The following is a 20688-nucleotide window of genomic DNA, read 5'->3' as shown; positions in this document are numbered from 1 at the left end:
AAAAAAACCAAAAACAACAACAAACGCTTTGCCTATTTTTAAAATTGCGTTGCCTCTTTATTGAGTTCAAGAGTTTTTACACATGCTGGATACATCCCTTATCAGATATGAGATTTGCAAACATTTTCTCCCATTCTGTGGGTTGTCTTTTTACTGAGTAACTTATTCTTTTGACCATTCCTTATTCCTGGAAACTCTATGTCTTCAATTCAGTTTGGGGCTACATCTACAGATCTGACTCTCGCCTTCCTCCAACTCGAGCATCTTTATTGCAATCTTTCCCATGTGTTTGTTTCAGGCAGACAGTCTAATAATCCATTCCTCTTCCTCTATACCTCTTTTTCCCTAAAACAAGTAGTTCTGGTAAATTTGCCTGCTCTGAGCTTTGGCTTCCTTCAGAAAATGTGATCTCATGGGGCCGGCCCCGTGGCTTAGTGGTTAAGTGTGCGCTCTCTGCTGCTGGCAGCCTAGGTTCGGATCCCGGGCGCGCACCAACGCACCGCTTGTCTGGCAATGCTGTGGCGGCGTCCCATATAAAGTGGAGAAAGATATGCACAGATGTTAGCCAGGGCCAGTCTTCCTCAGCAAAAAGAGGAGGATTAGCATGGATGTTAGATCAGGGCTGATCTTCCTTACAAAAAAAAAAATGTGATCTCAGATCCCAGTGTGAAAGCCTATGATCTGAAAGCCTATAGTGTAAAGGCAACAACACTCCTTTATTCGTAACAAGGAATTTATTTCATTTTTTGCTTGTGAAAGGGTTCCAGACATTTGGTTCAAAAAAATTTTCAGAAGGCTGAAGACCCCTCTCTCCTTTTCAGGCTTTAATTTTGAACTAAGTCATTATCTGAGTGATTATAACATTGTTTTCGTCAAGAATACAGAATAATTTTTACCACTGAAGAGTAGAAATATAACTAGTTATATACGGTTTATATAAGTTAATCCAAAAAAAATTCTTAATTAAATATGATATAATTAATTGCACTAGTTATTAGTATTTGTCTTAAGGTTTAAGATTCATCTGTCCCTTTTAGTTCTAAGTGGGCATATGAATATTTATCTCTCTTCTATGACAAGATCGATTTGATTACAGATTCCTTGGATTAAAAATATAATACCTACACCAAAATTAAGTAAGGACACTGAAATCATGACATTTAGGAAAGAGGTAAGCTAAATATGAATCATCTTTTTAAAAAATAATATAATTCAGTCATATTTTGGGCATTTTTTAATCTCAAAAACTTGTGTTGAAGATGTGCTTAATGGAGAAAAGACATAAAATTTATATTACTAGATGTCTATTAACCTGTTAGTAAAAATGAATTATAATAATACCTAGTATTTATAATCTCTTCTTTGTTCCATGGTTTTTGAAGTTTAATACTGTTGAGTAAATATTCTTTCTCCATTATATAGGTTATGAAATGAAAACGTAGGCTGTAGTCTAAGATGTAAGAGGCATCTATATATTTACACGTACTAATTAAATATAAATACAGATTTCTGTTTTTAGTCATTTTAGATATATGTGAACTTCCTCAAACTGAAAGAATTTATTGTTTTTATGAGAAAAGCACAAGTTCTTCTTTAAACATTGATTTTTTTCAACAATCATGGTATTAATTGAAAGCCGAAATGGAGATTCAACAGGGAAAAGGAATGGATCATTTCCCTACCTTCACAAAGCTTGTGATCCAGGAAACAGGCAGCTAACTGCATGGTCCATCAGTGTGATGAGGCTCAGGCTGCTATGAATGCATAGATGAGAGGCATCTAACCTGGACTTGCATGGAATAAGCACCATCTAAATTGAGACCTTATGGATGAACGAGTTACCCAGCTGAAGTGTTCAAGCAAAGGAAGCAGTATGTGCAACAGCCTAGAGGTTAGAGAGACACGATCCAGTTAGGGGACTTCATGTAGTTTCCAAAGTAAAGGAAGATGGGCAAGGATGTTAGCGCAGGGCCAATCTTCCTCAGCAAAAAGAGGAGGATTGGCAACAGATGTTAGCTCAGGGCTAATCTTCCTCACAAAATAAATAAATAAACAAATAAAATTTAGTAACCAAAAAGATACAAGATCAATTAATCAAAAAGGACTCATGTCACAGAGCTGGCAGCTCCCTGCTGGTTTCTGGGTGCTGGGGTTATCCAGGGGTGCTGAAGGAGGGACCATAGATGCTAAAGCAGCTGGGAGACCTCAGAGGTCATAGGGTGTTGGCTGTTTACCAAGGAATATGGAACTATTTCAATATTTTATTACCAACCAGTATGACCATACCAGTAGGTATTGGCTTAATATTAGCTGTTTGTGTTCCTACTTTTACTATGAATAGAAAGAGCTATATAAAGATGACAAGATGGTAGGCATCTGTACAAGGTACAGGAAAAATGTGCTCAGAGAACACTGCATTTGAAAACAATCAGTAAATTTAACATCTCTCAAATAGGCTTATGTTCCAAAGAAAATGAGTCAGAACCCCAAAACAGAATATAAGCAGAGCCCAACTTCTAAAAAATGTAGCATTCATCATAATGGAGATAGATTGCGCTCCACATCGAAGGAAACGTAGTTTTGGTTCTTCACTAAATAAGGACATAAAGTTCTCAGAATGAACTCCCACTTCAAATGTTTATTGAGCTCTTAGAATACACAAGAGCATCGGGAGCAAAAGTAACATTCTCCTTTGGTAAGGACATCTTCCTTGTCAAAGTGTATGGCAGGAGGTAATAGAGCAGAAATCAGAAAGCGAGGATGTCTCAGGTCTGCTGGATGATCTTTGACAAGTTAATGTGTTAGTTAGAATACTGGTATAACTGCTTTAACAGAGATCAAAATAACAGTGGCTTAAATAAAATACATTACTTTATTTCTCTCTCACTTAAAAGTCCAAGCTGGCAGGCAGCTTCACGTGGTCATCTGAGGACTTGGGTTTTGCCGTGCCATACGGTGTGGTCTTATCTGCCTTGCGGAAGCTGACTCAAGGCCACATCCATGTTCCTGCCAGCTGGGAATGGAGGAAATATAGGGCAGTGGAAGGCACACCTTTAAAAGGCACGACCTATAAGTTACACAGATAAATTCTAGTCACATTCCATTGACTGTTACTGAATCACTTGGCCAAACCTACCTGCAAAGAATTGTAGTCCCTAGTTGGCTAGCCATGTACCCAGCTAAAACTATGGAGGTTGTAGTATTAAAGGGGGAAGGAAAAAATAGATATTGGGGAACAGTTAGCAGACCCTGCCACCTTAAACTACTCTGAGCCTCAGTTTCACCTTTGTGAAATGTGGAGAATTGTATTAAATGATTAGCACGTAGAAAACACTTAACCCAGTGCCTGGCACGTGTTAAGCGCTCAACAGTCATTAGTTTCTCCCCTCCCTGTCTTCACGCAGTGATGGCCCTGGTACTGTTGATAGGATTCTTGTTTACAGAGGGCCCAGTGAGGTAACAGTGCAGACCTGGTATATGGAACAACCATGTGGTCCAATTACTGTTCTTCATTCTGTGCCACATTCGTGAAGATGTGTTCACAAGTTTTGCTAATGCACAAGGTTTACTAGTTTACTACTTCTACTAGTTCACAAGTTTTACATTAAATAATATCTTCTTTGAGCCCCTGGATGTCTTTCTATTTTGATGAAATGAGTTTAATTACCTAAAGAAAGCCTCTCTAGGAAACATGAAGGATCCCTTTGGGATCTAAGCTCTGAGGAAGAGCCTAGTGCATATCCTGCAATGCCAGCCCTTCAGCTTTTTCTCCCCCACATTCTACTTTCCTAAAATATATCCCAAGGACTTAGGCTTTACTGGGGGCCATCATGCTTTCTCTTCTATCCAGATCTAAGTCCTAAGTTTTCGAGACTCTTTCTTTATAATTATTTCCCTACTCGTTGCAACAGTCTCAATATACCAGTCTTAAGATATCTTCCCTCTCTTATTACCTAAAGGAGAAGTACTGCTCCCTTCCTAATCATATTTCCCTGTTTTTATAGTATACAGTCTCCAACTAGGCCCCTGTGGTATTCACTTTCTTGCATAATCTACTCTCACACTGAGTCAGAGCTGACCCATGTGATCCACAGATCATGGTGGAGGTGGTGGTTTGTGACATCAAAGTTAGGTCATAAAGGCTACTGAAGCTTTTGCTTTGCTTATATTTGGATCCCTTGCTCTGGGGGACATGAGCCACCATGCCATGAAGACACACATAAGCCTTTTGGGAAAAGCCCATGCGCCAACGCCCAGCAACAATTTGCCACTCACAAGAGTTAGCCGGCTTGGAAACAGATCCTGCAGCCCATCAAGTCTTCAGATGACTGCAGCCCCATGGACATCTGACTCTGACCTCATGAACCACCAAGCCACGCTATTTCTGAGTTTATGATCTATATACACTGTAAGACAATAAATGTGTACTGTTGTTTTAAATCATCACATTTTGGGGTCATCTGTTACACAATAGATAACTAATATACTATTAATTTTATATTTTTTGGAATTGTCATGCATTTGTTTCCTCAAATCTTCTTCCACTGTATTTGTTGTGAATTTTCCTGGGTGAGTCATTATGATTCTTCAGTCAGGGTGAGTGGAGCGCAAAGCAGTTCTCCACAGATGATACACACTGATGTATTGTGATGAGCTGTTATAATATTAAATTTCTTTAGGAATTACTTCTTTTTAAAATATAAATTAGAGTGAATTCAAAGTTATCCATATAATTCTCTTGTTTAATTCATCCCAGTTTGCTTTCATAAATGGGAGGGAAAGGACCCTTGTTGCAGGCTGCAAGACAGATGTACCTCATGGCCCATAACTTGCCTCATCTATTAGAAACAGCTACAGGTGCATCATTAATAGTTATGGGGGTTAAAAAGTTTATTTCCATGTTTTATTTCCGCATATTCCCCCACCCTCAAATATCAGTATATACGTGGAAGTGTAACACTTGTGAAAATTACATATGCCATGATAAACCAACAAACAAACAAAGAAATAACAGTTGAGAACCCATTCTCAGAACGCACGGATTAAATTTCACTTACAAAACGTACTTTCTCCTCTGTCCTCTGCATCTTTCCCATCCATAGAGACAGTCATCATGCGTGGACAGTATGTATACAAGATCGCTAAACTAGACTGTGGGATGCCTAAACCAGGCGTCCTAGTAATATTATATGCATCATTTATATAGTTGAAACGATCATGTGTTGATACATATTATCATTAACGCAGCCAAATAATCCGCTTGGCCATGACGGTTTCACACACAGATTCTGATCCCCAGCATGGTTGCCTAGACGTTGTCTTCTAAAACCTTTTTTTCTTTTCTATCACTTTTCTTCCCAATTTTCTCTTTATTCCCCAAAGACTATTATTTCTTCTTTTGAGTTTCCTTCCAGATGTATCCTTCTGGAATTCTAATAAGATGATAATATTGAGACCACTGAAGTTAAGCGTTTAAATGTAGTCATGAAAATGTGTATGTCTTTGCTGTTAAAATCAACTCTAGTCACTTCACTTTTAAAAAGATCTCTAAAATGACTAATTTGGGTCCCTCGAATCACACAAACATAATAAGGCTTAGGTTTAAACTCTTATATCGGCTAGCGCCGTCTCACCACTCTGCTTCTGCGGCGCCCACTTCTGCACAGCAAGGCTTCCTACTCTCCTGCTGCAGCAGCATCTCATGTCCGAATAGGGTCTCCGATATCTCAGACCAGACTCCCGTCCTTAGGACAAAATTCACCCCTTATCTCCTTAAAACTTTACTAGACCGAATAGACTCTAGCTATGGTATCCCTCAGTGTGCTTAGGTGCAAACAGCAGCATTTGCTCTAAGTAGCTCTAAATACATTAAATAACCTTAGGAGGTTCGCAGAATTCCCCAGAAGAGTCAGAGTCGAGCTGGAACAACCCCACATTGTATCAGAGCCTGCTCCAGGGAAGACGTCAGTCCCCCTCTAGTGCTAACATGATGACACAGCTGGCACAAATGGTGCCAGGGAACCCTGGCAAAAGATGGCTTCCACTGTGCGCCTGTTTGTTTCTGTTGCACCCTTCAGAATTTAAGTCCTGGGCCTGTGGGTGTGTTTGATGGCTGGAGCCTAGGTCGAATCCTGCACCTCGTTCACAAGAGGCTGGGAGAATGAATCCAGGCTTCTAGCTAGGGAGGAAGGGCTCTTAACGCAGGAAAGGGTGTTGGAAAAGATGCTGGGCAGCGACAAACATGACAAATGCCCTCTACAGTCAGTGACTCTTAAAACTATGAGTGCTGTGTGTCATTCAACTTGAGTAACATTAAGAGTATTAACTTATTCAGCAACTGTGATTTTAAATAGGGTCCACTCAAGAAAACTGTGAAGTTGACAATGTTTTATCCTCTCTCTGAAACTCTTAGCATAGTTTTCTTCAATCCCAGACTCTGTTTCTCTCTCTACGTGTTTTTCTGTGTTTCATCTGAGAAACTTACTCTTATCCTCTATCTTTTTTTGGAATTGTGGCTGGATGGATAGAAGAAGGGAAGGATCTTGAGGCCTCCAATTCTGTTAGGTATTTGGCTGTTCACTCTTTGAGCCCCGCCAGGTATTCTTATTCAGGCATTTGTGTTGAAATGTTCTAAGAAGTTGTATTTTTGGTGAAAGCTAGGATATTGCATAATTTAGTTATCTCATTTATACTGTAAGCTTCTTAAGGCTGTTTTCATATCATTTCCTATAGCATAAAGTCATAATTTTAAAGTTGAAAGGAATCATAGAGATCATTAAACCTTCATTTTATAGATGAAGTATTTATGGGCCAGGGAGATGCAAAGATTTATTCAAAGCCAATCATTTAGTTTTGAAGTTGAGAGTAGCTTATATTAGCAAATTATAAGACTCATACACCAAATATCAGCGATCCTAGGTTTTCATGGGTATGTTAGAGGAATGGGTGCTGTAGGAGAAAATATGGAAAAATATGAAAATAACTATTTTCTTTTCTGTCAGCTATGGATAAGGTGACCACACATGCTATTTTATCTGGGACACTTCTGGATTACCCCTGATGTCTGGAATAATTATTAAGAGGAAAGCCTTTCACTCTCAAAAGTGTACTGCTGGGGCCAATCTGGTGGCACAAGTGGTTAAGTGCGCATGCTCCGCTGTGGCGGCCCGGGGTTCTCTGGTTCGGATCCCGGGCGCGCACCGATGTGCTGCTTGTCGAGCCGTGCTGTGGTGGCGTCCCATATAAAGTACAGGAAGATGGGCACAGATGTTAGCTCAGGGCCAGTCTTCCTCAGAAAAAAGAGGAAGATTGGCTTCAGATGTTAGCTCAGGGCTGATCTTCCCCACAAAAAAAATAAAAGGGTACTGGTTCAGATCATAAATTATAGGTTATCTCACTTATAAAAAATTGCATTGTTCTTCAATGATTCCATTTGCTCAGCAAATATATTGACGTAAAAGGATTGGCCTACACTGTAAATACAATAGTTAACCAGAGTAAAACTGAGACTGTAACGCAGTGGTTTTCAAATTCCAAGTCACAATCATTGGTGGGCCATGAAATGAATTTGGGGTTATAATCAACATTTAAAGAAGGAATAGAATGGACGATAAAATAGAGTGCATCATATGTACTAAAGGTAAGTGTTTATTTTATAAAATTTGTTTCAGTTATATACACATACACAGAGGTGAACTTGGTCTTAGTGTAATCTATTTCTTATTGTGGGTCGCAGTAAAAAAGAAGTGGGAAAGCCACCATATAAAGAAATCCAGAACTGAGCTCTAAAAAAGAAGACGCGAGCTTGTATCAGTTTATACCACTTTGCAGTAAGCTACTGGATGAACTGGCTGTATCAATAAGATAACTAAACTGGACACACTTTGAGACACAGTAAAGAATAAATATTAAAGCTTTCACTACAATTATAGAGTCAGAGGAAGCAATAATCACCTTAAAATGTATGTTCTTTAGTTGTCTTCATATTCCAAAGTATTATTAAGAAGATAACATAATGCAGATCCACCTGCTGCCAATATTATTTGGTGTTTACCTAGTGACTTTATGTAAAGATGTTACAGGATTTCTAAAGGACTCAGGAATAACTGATTTATTAAAATGCTATATATATATTTTAATATATACATATTATTTTGGGGGAAGATTGGCCCTGAGCTAACATCTGTTGCCAATCTTCCTCCCTTTTTCCTTCCCAAAGCCCCAGTAGATAGTTGTATGCCGTAGTTGTACATCCTTCTAGTTGCTCTATGTGGGACACTGCCTCAGCAGGGCTTGATGAGTGGTGAGTAGGTCCACACCCAGGATCTGAACCGGTGAACCCCGGGCCACTGAAGCAGAGTGTGTGAACTTAACTGCTTCGCCACCGAGCCGGCCCCCTGTAGAAGTATATTTTTAATATGAAAGATATTCAATTGACGTATCAATTAACAAAATAGATGACAGCACAGTATCTATGGCATGATCCCATTTCTGTAAAAAATAACGTGTATATGTGCCTCTGTGTGTATCAGGGTTTGTCAACCTTGGTACTATTGACATTTTGGGCCAAATAATTATTTGCTATAGGGGGCTATCCTACACACTACAGCATATTAGCAGCATCCTTGGCCTCTACCCGCTAGATGCCAGTAGCAGCTCCTCTCCCAGTTGTGACGATGGAAAATGTCTTTGACAAAGCCAAACCACCTAAACTGAGAACTACTGATAGAGATATAATTGACCAGGGACTTGTCTCATCAGTGGATGGACTTGCTGTTTTTAAATTTTCTCTCTCTTTTGCTTGTTTATAGATTCTGATTTTTCTATAATGAGCATGTATTATTTTCATAATAATACATCCTATAAAACTATATTTACATTGAAAAAATGTATTGGCTTCACAGTAGTTATTTTTATAATTCTGATGATTGAGATTCTTAAGCAGAAAGATATTCCTGGAAAATCAAGGAGGCGGCTCAGATATGTGATTGCAGAGGCCAAGTGAGTATGATTTCTTTCATTTTATTTTATTCATTCATTCATTCACAAAATATGTATTAATTATCACTGTGTCTATAAGTTTACATAGGACAAAAAGAGAGACTTTAAAAATACATCAAGTGCCATTTTTCCTGTGCCTCAGAGAAAATTGAAATTAGGAAAAAAAATTAAAATGCCATGAGATATACTCTGTAAACACAGTAATTTCTAAAACAAATCAGATTCGTTGGCATATAAAACCTCCTCAGGTTAGTAAACCTTCTCATGGATTATCTTCTAAAATGTTTGGAAGAAATTGTCCTAGGAACCCTCATATAAAGCTGTGAATATATGTACGAAGATGCAACATTGCTTGACTAGAGAAGAAGTCAAAACAATCTGAATGTTATTTAAAAATATATTATCAGACATCTATACTTGGGATTTTTTTATAGATATTAAAAGAAGGAGATAGAGCTAAGTATTGTGACATGAAAAATGTTCAGTATATACTAGTTAAGGAAAAAGCACGTTGTAGAGAAAATATGCACAGTACAATCCTACTATGAAAAATTTTTACAGGCACATATGTACATGAAATATACAATCTATATATGCTTATAAAAGTTCTAGAAATATATATAACAAATTGTTAACAGTGCTTACCCCTAGAAAGTGAGATAGGGGAGATGAGATGGAAGGGAATTTCAGTTATTTTTACATGTTTGCATTGCTTTAATTTTTACAACACACATTTCTTAAAAAAAACAAAAATCGATTTTGAAAGTAACTTAATGTCTATCCTCCATCTTTTCCTGTTCTTAAGCCTTGGCAAAATAGTTATATAATGGCTGGGCATTTTCACAACTGACCTCTTAGTCACTAAGGGTGTGTCTCTCAGCCAGGTCTTGTACCCATACAGTGGGAGGTAGAGGGTGAAGGTGTCTCCTCCCTCCCCATGGGTCTGTAGGAGGGGTAAGCCATGTTGTTATCATGTTCACTTATTTACAGAATTTAACTACTATGTAAACATTGAAGATTGTGGATATTTAAAATGTTGGCATACAATTGAGTTATAGCTGAACCACCCTTGGCAGCAGATCACTGCATTTACCGCATTGTTATTTAACGTTTGTGTGTGTTTGTGTGTGTCTTGTTTTCCCTACTTATAAAGAGGGGCTGTCTTAGTCCATTTGGACTGCTATAACAAAATGCCACAGCCTGGGTAGCTTATAAACAGCAGAAATTTATTTCTCACAGTTCTGGAGGCTGGAACTCGGAGATCAGGGTGCCAGTGTGGTCTGTTGAGAACCCTCCTCCGGGTTGCAGCCCTCTCCTTGTGTCTTCACGTGGTGGGAGAGGCTGGGGACCTTTGGAGCCTCTTTCTTTAAGCACTAATCCCATTCAGGAGGACTCCACCCTCAGGATCTAAGCTACCTCCCAAAGGCCCCACCTCCTAATACCGTCATCTATTTGGGTTTGGATTTCAGCATGAGTTTTGAAGGGAGACGAACATTCAGACCATAGCCGGCCCATAGGCTATACTTCTAATCTTCCCTCTGCAACCAGCAGGCCTAATTATTATTACTAGACCCGATCATCATATTGGTTAAGGCAACCAGAAGCAGGCAACAGGGCACAGAACAAAATGTTTCTGGTCTAACTAGTCCTTATCATATTAGAAAATATAATACCAAATCGGATGAACAGAATTCAGGGAACACCTGAGGTTTTTGGGCTCCTCCTCCTCGTGCTGGAATGATTCAAAGTGTGTGGGAACCGATTACACTGTTCAGATTATGTCCTCTGAACATCTCCGTGAATAACAGCCCTGACTTTCCTTCCTTTCTCTCAATAGTCCATTGAAGTCACGAGATGAAAAATGCCATTGCGTGAGTAGGGACTTGAACCCTATCACTAATCACGAGGGGAACTGTCGGGCTATTTGTCAAGAGGATCTGCACATTTTCCAAGCCTAAACTTAGGAGTCAACGATTATACATACTTCCCAGCCTTTTCTCCATTCTTTGTCCTATTTTCTTCCTACAAAAAGCAAAAACCCACTGATTACTTGATCTAGTTATCATAAATCGATTTAGATTTCTGGAGTTATGAGATCTTTAGATAATAGGATTTTCAGTGATACTAATAAATACAATTTCAGAAGTGCCATAGGTCTAAATAATTAAGAGGAGCTTTCACTTCTGCCTGGAAATTTCACTTCCAGCCAGTGACATGTCAGCAGTGGTAAATGTGCTGGAGAAAGAATACTGAGGTGTTTGCATGACAAGGTGCCCTTTATTTATTTATTCGTTCACTTAAAATTGCCAATTTAATAGAATGAATTTATATCAACCCACACAATACTTCCCAAGATGCTTACCTTTATGGCTTATGTTCCATTTTTACTTGCCAACATTAAGAAAATATTTATCGAGAGCCTGTCATGTCTCAGCCACTTTTCAGAATCTTTTTCCACAATATACTACATATTTTAAGTTCAGTTGCTTCTATATATGGATAATCAGCGATATATTCCCATATGCTTTGTGTATATTAGAGCTCAATAAATGTTTGTTGAACAGAATGTAAAATTATCTTTTATATCATGGTTATTATACAAAAAGTTTAAGAAAAAACAAAATTATAAATTCAAATAGCATTTCACTAGCCCAGCTCTTCAACTATCCGTTTTTCTTGGGCATAAATAATTTGGTTTCAGGAGGCTTCAACACCTTTATATCATTTCAACACCTTTATATCATTTTAACAAGTACATTTAAGCTGCCATATAGAGTACCATGAATTTGTCAGAAAAATCATTAGGATATATAAAAAGTCTATGATTTATGCAATAATGCCATGGAGTAAGTGTTGTTGCTGCTGAGACATTTATAGATAATACATAATCATCTTTTTATATTGAGCACTTAGCACAGTGCCTGGCTCATAGTAGTTTTTTGTTTTTTTTTTTAAGCAGCTTTATTTAGGTGTAATTCACATACCATAGAATTCACCCTTTTAAAATGTTCAATTCAGTGATTTTTACTGAATTGAATTATTGAATTCAATTGAATTGAATTCAATTTTATTCAATTGAATTATATTCACAGAGTTGTGCAATCATCATCATAATCTAATTGTAAACATTTTCATCACTCCGAAAAGAAATCCATTCCCATTGGTAGTCGCTCCCCATTCCCCCTTTTCCCCATCTCTGGCAACCACCAATGGATTTTTTATCTTGATGAACTTGCCTTTTCTGGACATTTCACATAAATAGTACAATATATGGCCTTTCATGTCTCATTTCTTTCACTTAGAGTAATGTTTTCAAGGTTTACCCGTGTTGTAGCATGGATCAGTACTTTATTCTTTTTGTGGCTGAATAATATTTCATGCATGGCTCTACCACATTTTGTTTATCCATTCATCAGTTGATAGATAATTGGCTTGTTTCCACTTTTTGTCTATTATGAATAATGCTACTATGAACACTGATGTACAAGTTTTTCTATGGACATATGTTTTCATTTCTCTTGGTTATACACCTAGGAGTGGAATTGCTGGATCATATGGTAACTCTGTGTGTAACCTTTTGAGGAACTGCCAAATTATTTTACAAAGTGTCTGCACCATTTTAGAACGCCTCAAGCAATGTATAAGGGTTCTAATTTCTCCATATTTTTCCCAACACTTGCTATTGTCTTTTTTATTACAGTATAGCCATCGTATTGGGCATGAAGTGTATCTCTCTGTGGGTTTTGATTTGCATTTCCCTAATGACTAATGAGGTTGAATATTTTTTCATGTGTTTATTGGCTCTTTACATATCTTCTTTGGATAAATGTCTATTCAAATTATTTGTCCAGGGCCGGCCCCGTGGCTTAGCGGTTAAGTGCGCGCGCTCCGCTACTGTTGGCCCGGGTTCGGATCCCCGGCGCACACCGATGCACCGCTTCTCTGGCCATGCTGAGGCCGCGTCCCACATACAGCAACTAGAAGGATGTGCAGCTATGACATACAACTATCTACTGGGGCTTTGGGGGGAAAATAAATAAATAAAATTATTAAAAAAATTATTTGTCCATTTTAAAAATTGACTTATTTGTGTTTTTATTGTTAATTATGAGACTTTTTTATATATTCTGGATACAAGTCCCTCATCAGATATATGATTTGTAAATATAGTCTCTCATTCTTTAGTTTGTTTTTTCACTTTCTTTATGGTGTCCTTTGAAGGACAAAGTTTCTAGTTTTGATGAAGTCCAGTTTATCTATTTTTTCTTTTATTTGTGCTTTCATATCTAAGAAACTATTGCCTATTCCATGGGCACTGAGATTTCCGCCTCTAATTTCTTCTAAGGATTTAATAGTTTTAGCTCTTATATTTGATCCATTTTGAATTAATTTTTGTCTATGTTGTGAGGTAGAGGTCTGGCTTCCTTCTTGTGTGTGCAGATATCCAGTTTTCTCAGCACCATTGTTGAAAAGACTATTCTTTCTCCCCTTGAATTGTCTTGGCACCCTGTCAGAGTCAATTGCCTCTAAACATATGGATTTATTTCTGGACTCACAATTCTATTTCATTGATCTACATGTTTATCTTTGTCCCAGTACCACATGGTGTTGATGACTGTAGCTTTGTAGTAAGTTTTGAAATCAGGAAGCGTTAAGTCCTCCAACTTGGTTCTTTTTCAAGATTGTTTTTCATATTAGGTTTATAAAGAAATGATTATTTAATAAATGAATAAATGGATGAATGTTTACATTTTTTTAAAAGACCATGTATTGGTTTTTTCATTACAGAGATAACACATATGTATGCAAAACATCCAAGCAATACAGAAAATTATAAAAAGAAAATTAAAAACACCGCAATTCCTACCACCCAGCTGGGTAAGATGTTGGATAATGTCTGTCTAGACACGTCTCTATGAATACGACAAGGATGGACAATTGCTACACTTCATTGAGCACCAGACACTGTGCTGTGCACTTCTCACACATCTGCCATCCAGTTCTCACATGGCCCATGGGAAGGAGGGGATGGTTTTTTAATGGATAAAGAAACTAGAAATAGAGGAACTGAATAATTTGTCCAGGGTGAACTACCATGTGACAGGCAGGAACCCAACTCAGGCTTCTCTCACTCCAGAGCTCAGATTCTTATTCACCTCCTGATACTGGCTACATATGTAGGTACATGCACACCCCACAGACACACACACAGGTCTCACACATACACCCCACAGACACACACAGAAGTCATACACACTCTGCAGACACCCCCCCACAGATGCACACATCCTGCAGACATATACAGAACTCACATGCAAATACACCACACACACACAATTCACACACCTCCACAGACGCACACACACAGGACTCACCTGCACATTCCACAAACACACGCACAGCACAGACATACCACAGACACACACAGAAGTCACACACATGCTGCAGACACAGAATTTATGCAAACATTGAAGACACACATACAGAACTCACACATATGCACCACAGGCACACACACATATCTTACACACATGCATACACTGTAGACAATCTCAGAAAACTCACACACATACACCACAGATATACACACAGGACTCATACATACATTGCAGACATGCACACCACACAGACACACACCCACATTCACATGTAGTCATGTACATACATAGAGGCATAGACCACACATATACACACAGGCTCTTCTGAATCTGTTTTTTTTTTTTTTTTAACGTTTACATTTTTAAAAGTTTTATTTTGGAGGGAGGAGAAGAGATTGGGACTTTTATTATCTTCAAAGGAATCTAGCTAAGAGATGGTGGTATTTAGATGTATGTACCTTCAAAAAACATGCCAGGATTGGTCCTGTTTTATAAAGATGCCTTTGGTGGCCAGGTTTCTGTTGCCTGGGCTGCAGGACAGAAACCATTTCTGAATTCTCTGTAATTGGCACCATGCTGGTAGCAAAACTGGTGCTCAATAAATATTCATTGATTAAATGCCTTGTTCTTTTTGTTTTGTTCTAACCTATTGATTGTCTTTTTGTTACCTTTTGGTTGATAGTTGCTGAAATTTCCTGTTTTTCTCACCTATTCAATAACTATGTAATTTTGGTTTAGAATCCTATTTGCCTAAACTTCTGCCAATTTTCTGCATAGCACCAAAATATGCCGGGTGGATGATATTCCAGAAGAGAATCATGAGGAATTCTTTTCAGGAGTATCAAGGAACTGGATTTGCCTCTCCCTCTTTCCCTCTCTTTACTATCACTTGCAAGGCCCTGCCTTCTCTTATAGACTCCAAGGGCAAAAAACAACTCCCATTTCCAAGGCTGACAATCATTTCTGCTTTGAGTTGCCGGAAGTACCATTTCCTCCAAGATTCTCCAGACTGAGATGCAGAGGAGACCGTGATTCTCACAGTGAATATGCAGTCTTGTATAGTTCACCACTCCCACACAAACTGAAAGGGAAAAAAAGAGCCTTCACTTATGTTAAAGTTTTGAATCTTCACATCTTTGTTGATATTTGCTCCTAAATTTGGTACATCAGACCTAGCCTGTCCTCTATGTACCTAGCATTAACTTTTTCCCCTGTGTTTACCCCACTCTGTTAAAATGCATTCTCGTTCAGGATTTAAATTTTAATAGTTTCCCTGTAGTCCTCCAGGCTCCTGTTATGCTAGCTTTGCTAGGCACACAGTGGGTACTCAGTGAATATTATCTGAGGATTATTATTATTTTTTTTTTGTAAGGAAGACCAGCCCTGAGCTAACATCCATGCTAATCCTCCTCTTTTTGCTGAGGAAGACTGGCTCTGAGCTAACATCTATTGCCAATCCTCCTCCTTTTTTTTCCCCCCAAAGCCCCAGTAGATAGTTCTATGTCATAGTTGCACATCCTTCTAGTTGCTGTATGTGGGACGCAGCCTCAGCATGGCCAGAGAAGCAGTGCATTGGTGCCCACCGGGGATCCGAACCCTGGGCCGCCAGTAGTGGAGCGCGTGCACTTAACCGCTAAACCACGGGGCAGCCCCTGAGGATTATTTTATTGTTAATTGTCTTGTCTTCTGTTTCAGAACACCGGCTACCGAAAGGCTACAGGCAGAATTCAGTGCATTTAATATGCAGAGCAACAGATACCCCCAAATCAGTGATGAAATCTAAGTAATTCCCTTTTTCTAGTTAGCCAATGGCGGCTACAAGCTCCCAATAGGGTGTCACCAGAAGCTGAAAAGACGGTGAGCCATAAACTTGTTTGTCTTAGCCCCTCCTGTGCTGACATACCTTACAGGTTGGAGTGACCCATGTAAATGGCTGCCGCTGGGATCCTGCCAGTAGTAACCCCCATGGCAAATACAAGCCCTGGCTAGGGTCAGGGGACGGATCATAATTCTGGCTTCTCCACTAAATGAGAATACTTGGAAACTCGTTTTCCATTAATTAATTCGTTCAGTAAATATTAATTCATTCCAACTATGCGCCAGGAACAGTGCTAAGGACATAACTGTGATAGCCAACAGGCCGAGGTCTTTCCATTGCTGGAATCTGCATTCCAGCGGAAGGGTCGGGGGAGGCATATACCATAACCTATGGCTATTTCCCCACCTCTAAAACGGTGGAGTAGGCTTTAGGTTCAATTTAGATAGTTAGGGCCTGCTAATTTAGCATCTGATCAAAGCTTCGAGTATAGCACAAGCTGGCCGCTACCAGTCAGCACGCGGCTGCTCGTGCGAATATTGCAGCTTTCCTTTACGCAGCGGGTACTACTAACACAGCTGGGCAGAACTGTTGTCAACATTCTACCCCGCCCCAGAACGCAAACCCGACTCGCTGCTCTGCCTCTGACCTGTGGTTAGCAGCCACACCTATTTTCAAAAGGTTGGAGGCGGTATGGTATTTGGTATTCCGAAAGGCTGTTTGAAAAATTTCCTTTGGCCCAAATCATGTATTTTCTAGTCGACATGGGTTAGGGGTGCAGGAAAGTTGGTTTCAGTTTAGCAGGGCAGCAAGGTGCTGGGGAGGATAGGTGGCGTCAGGCGACCTTAACATTTTGACGTGGAACTGAATCAAAAAGACGGCACTGGTGAAGAGAAGCAGGAGCGGTGGCTCCTGACTAGGCAGAGGCCGTGCAGGTTTCAAGGCAGCGCTCCGTCCGCCACACCGAGCCTGGAAGCTTCTTTCCAAACCCACGCTTTCAAAGCATTCTAGCCGGCCCTAGGCAGCGCCCACCCCGCCACTATCCGCAGCAGAGCGCACAGCTGCGCAGCGCCCAAACCTGCAGCAGAGCTGCAGGAAGCGGCCAGAAATCCCGTCACTGCGCATGCCCCAGGGCCTTCGCGCTCTCCCGCCGGTGCCCCGCCCGCCGCCAGCGCCGCGGGCCACGCCCATGACGTCCGCCGGCCGGGGCGGGGCCTGGGCCTGGGGGCGGGGCGAGGCGCGCGCTTGAATGGGGCGCCGCGACGAGCCGCACATTCCAGCGGGCCCACGTGACGCTGCCGCGCGGCCTGAGGTAAACAACCGCGGCCCCGCCTCCGCGCCCCTCCGCGCGCCCTGCTCTGCTCCTCGCCGGCGGGACGCGCTCCAGCGGGGCGGGCGGCTTCCTCCGAGAGTCCCCAGCGGCCGGCGCGGGCCGGAGCAGCGGCAGCGGGCGCGGCGCCCCGGGTCTGCGGGCCGAGGCCGCCGGCCGGGGTCGAGCGCGCGGCCCCTCCCCGCCCTCCCCCCGCGCGCTGTGGCGCAGCAGGAATTTGGCGGGGACCCGGGCGCTATTTGCGGCTCTTGACGCGCCGGCGGCCCTCCGGTCATTTCTATTCTCGGGGCACTGGGTCACTGCGCTCGGCCGGCCCCCTGCCCCGGGCCCGGAGGGTGTGTCCCCCGCAGCGGGGCTCGCCGCGCCTATAAGGGGCCGAGCGGCGGGCAGGGACATGCAGCTCTACAGCAGCGTCTGCACCCACTACCCAGCCGGGGCCCCGGGGCCCACGGCCGCAGCCGCCGCGCCGCCCGCCGCCGCCGCCAGCGCCCCCTTCAAGGTCTCTCTGCAGCCGCCCGGCCCCGCCAGCGGCGCCCCGGAGCCCGAGACCGGTGAGTGCCAGCCCGCCGCGGCCGCCGAGCCTCGGGAAGCCGCCGCCGCGCCCGCCGCCAAGATGCCCGCCTTCTCCTCCTGCTTCGAGATGGTGGCCGGGGCCGCCGCCCCCGCCTCGGCCGCCGCCGGCCCGCCCGGCGGGGCCTGCAAGCCGCCGCGGCCGCCGCACTACACGTCCACGGCGCAGATCACCGTGCGGGCGCTGGGCGCCGACCGGCTCCTGCTGCACGGGCCCGAGCCCGGCGCCGCCGCGCCCGCCGCGCCCCGCGGCCGCTGCCTCCTGCTGGCCCCGGCGCCCGGCGCCCCGGTCCCGCCGCGCCGCGGCTCCTCGGCCTGGCTCCTGGAGGAGCTGCTGCGGCCCGACGGCCCCGAGCCCGCGGGCCTGGACGCGGCCCGGGAGGGGCCCGACAGAAACTTCCGACTGAGCGAGCATCGCCAGGCCCTGGCCGCCGCCAAGCACCGCGGCCCCGCGCCGCCACCGGGGAGCCCGGAGCCCGGCCCCGGCTCGTGGGCCGAGGAGCGCCCGGCCGAGAGGAGCTGCCGGGGCTGGGAGCGGGCCGGCGAGCGCGGCGACCCCCCCGGCGCGGACGAGGCCCGGCGGCCCGACCCCGAGGCCGAGGCGCCCCCGGCCCGGAGCGCGGAGGCCGCCCCGAGCGGCGCGGCCGAGGCGGTGGTCGTGGCCAGGTCGGATCCCAGAGACGAGAAACTGGCCCTGTACCTGGCGGAGGTGGAGAGGCAGGACAAGTACCTGCGCCAGCGGAACAAGTACCGCTTCCACATCATCCCCGACGGCAACTGCCTCTACCGGGCGGTCAGCAAGACGGTGTACGGGGACCAGAGCCTGCACCGCGAGCTGCGGGAGCAGACGGTGCACTACATCGCCGACCACCTCGACCACTTCAGCCCCCTGATTGAGGGCGACGTGGGCGAGTTCATCATCGCTGCTGCTCAGGACGGGGCCTGGGCCGGGTACCCGGAATTGCTGGCCATGGGGCAGATGCTGAATGTGAATATCCACTTAACGACTGGAGGGAGGTTGGAGAGCCCCACGGTGTCGACCATGATTCACTATTTGGGCCCGGAGGATTCCCTAAGGCCTAGTATTTGGCTGAGTTGGCTCAGTAATGGACATTATGATGCGGTGTTCGATCACTCCTTTCCCAATCCAGAGTACGACAGTTGGTGCAAGCAGACTCAAGTGCAAAGAAAACGCGATGAAGAACTTGCGAAGTCCATGGCCATATCCCTATCCAAAATGTATATCGAACAAAATGCATGCTCGTGAAGTGTCTGAAAACCTACACCCTGGGAGAATTGCATACGTAATTTGTGTTTGGAGAATTCTATGAACTCGAATCAGGGTAATAGCACTTTTAAACTTCCTAGTAGATTTACTGTAGGTGTAATGCCTTAATCGTTTTTTTGAATGTTTTCTCAGAGCTGAAGGTTGCTGGGCACCTAAATGATGTTTCATGATAGCTTTGGGTGATGTTATTGCTATTTATAATTTGCTGTATAAAGTTGGCACTACATAAGTTGCAAGCTGATTTCTCATAGTGTAAATTTGTTCATTCCTGGTAATCTATTTTCTATAAAAATGTATTTTTGCACAACATTTTTAAAAATTGGTGTACCTTCACCTATGATGTGTTCCATTTTGACAAACAGCTTTCCGGCATAAATCCAGAGAAGTGCTTTATATGAAGTTTATTATTTTGAACAGAGTTTGTGAATTTAGTAGTTATTTTATGTTGTTGAATTTGAATTTTGCAGTTCTTAGGTAATTACTTCAAATGGATATTGATGCACTCGTGTTACCAGATGATAGGCCCATTCCATTTTGATGAAACAAACAGATTTGTTTTGGAAATCATTATTTTTCTAGAAATGGTCAACGTTTTAAAGAGAAATACTTAAGGGAAGGTTGTGGAAAGAGTTCTTTTTTTTCTTTAAGGCATAGTACCAGCTCTTACTTGAATGAAAGTCTGATATTTGCTGATAGCAGAGTGATTATTCTGTACTCTGGTTGATGTTTAGAGTAGATTGTCTGGTGCTTTGAATTGTTTTTATTTATATTTGTCATTTTGTTATAAATGAATTTTAACATGGTCTAAGACTTTGTGACAAGATAAGCCGCCTGCTTTGTATAGCATCTTGGATTCAACTAAGAGATTTAAAAATTAATAGCGTAAATGCCTGGAACCAACCTTGGCAGTTATTTTATAGCAGGAGGATACTGTCTTAATATTTTGTTCCTTTTAAATTCTTTCAGAAGGCAGAGTAGGATTGCCCTGTATTATGTACAAATAAAAACGTCTGTAAACAGAGCTTGTATGGTTTGCTGGGTCAAACAGTGTTCCCAATTGAAAATATCTCATTTCCACTTTAACTACTTTTAGTCATATTTATTAAGTAATGCAGTTTGTACTTTTTTATTTTGTAACATTTTGTGATTTTTTTTGTACAATATTGTATTTGTACAATAGAGCAATTCTCAGCTGATGGAATGAATGAATAAAATGCATAATTTTACTTTTACGTCTTTTTGGCTAAAGTGGTTTTTAAAATATAAAGTGACGTCTGTAGGAACGTTTCTTACATGTATACAATCT

At 42.4% G+C, this 20688-nt stretch overlaps 1 protein-coding gene across 1 annotated transcript; it reads left to right on the top strand.

Moving 5' to 3' along the window:
- The first annotated feature begins 17553 nt into the window (after positions 1–17553).
- Positions 17554–20614, top strand: OTUD1 (OTU deubiquitinase 1). The gene has a single exon (XM_004425442.3). The coding sequence runs from the start codon at positions 17919–17921 to the stop codon at positions 19359–19361; it is 1443 nt and encodes a 480-aa protein (XP_004425499.2). The 5' UTR covers positions 17554–17918; the 3' UTR covers positions 19362–20614.
- The last annotated feature ends 74 nt before the right edge of the window (positions 20615–20688 follow it).

Source organism: Ceratotherium simum, chromosome 32 (assembly GCF_057802395.1).
Source record: "Ceratotherium simum simum isolate JZ-2026a chromosome 32, ASM5780239v1, whole genome shotgun sequence".
Lineage (NCBI taxonomy): Eukaryota > Metazoa > Chordata > Mammalia > Perissodactyla > Rhinocerotidae > Ceratotherium > Ceratotherium simum.
The sequence above is the reverse complement of the archived record's forward strand: the minus strand, read 5'-3'. Positions and strand labels throughout refer to the sequence as shown.

Excerpts from the sequence above, each read along its gene's own strand:
- OTUD1 (XM_004425442.3), top strand. The coding sequence starts at position 17,919 with ATGCAGCTCTACAGCAGCGTCTGCACCCACTACCCAGCCGGGGCCCCG.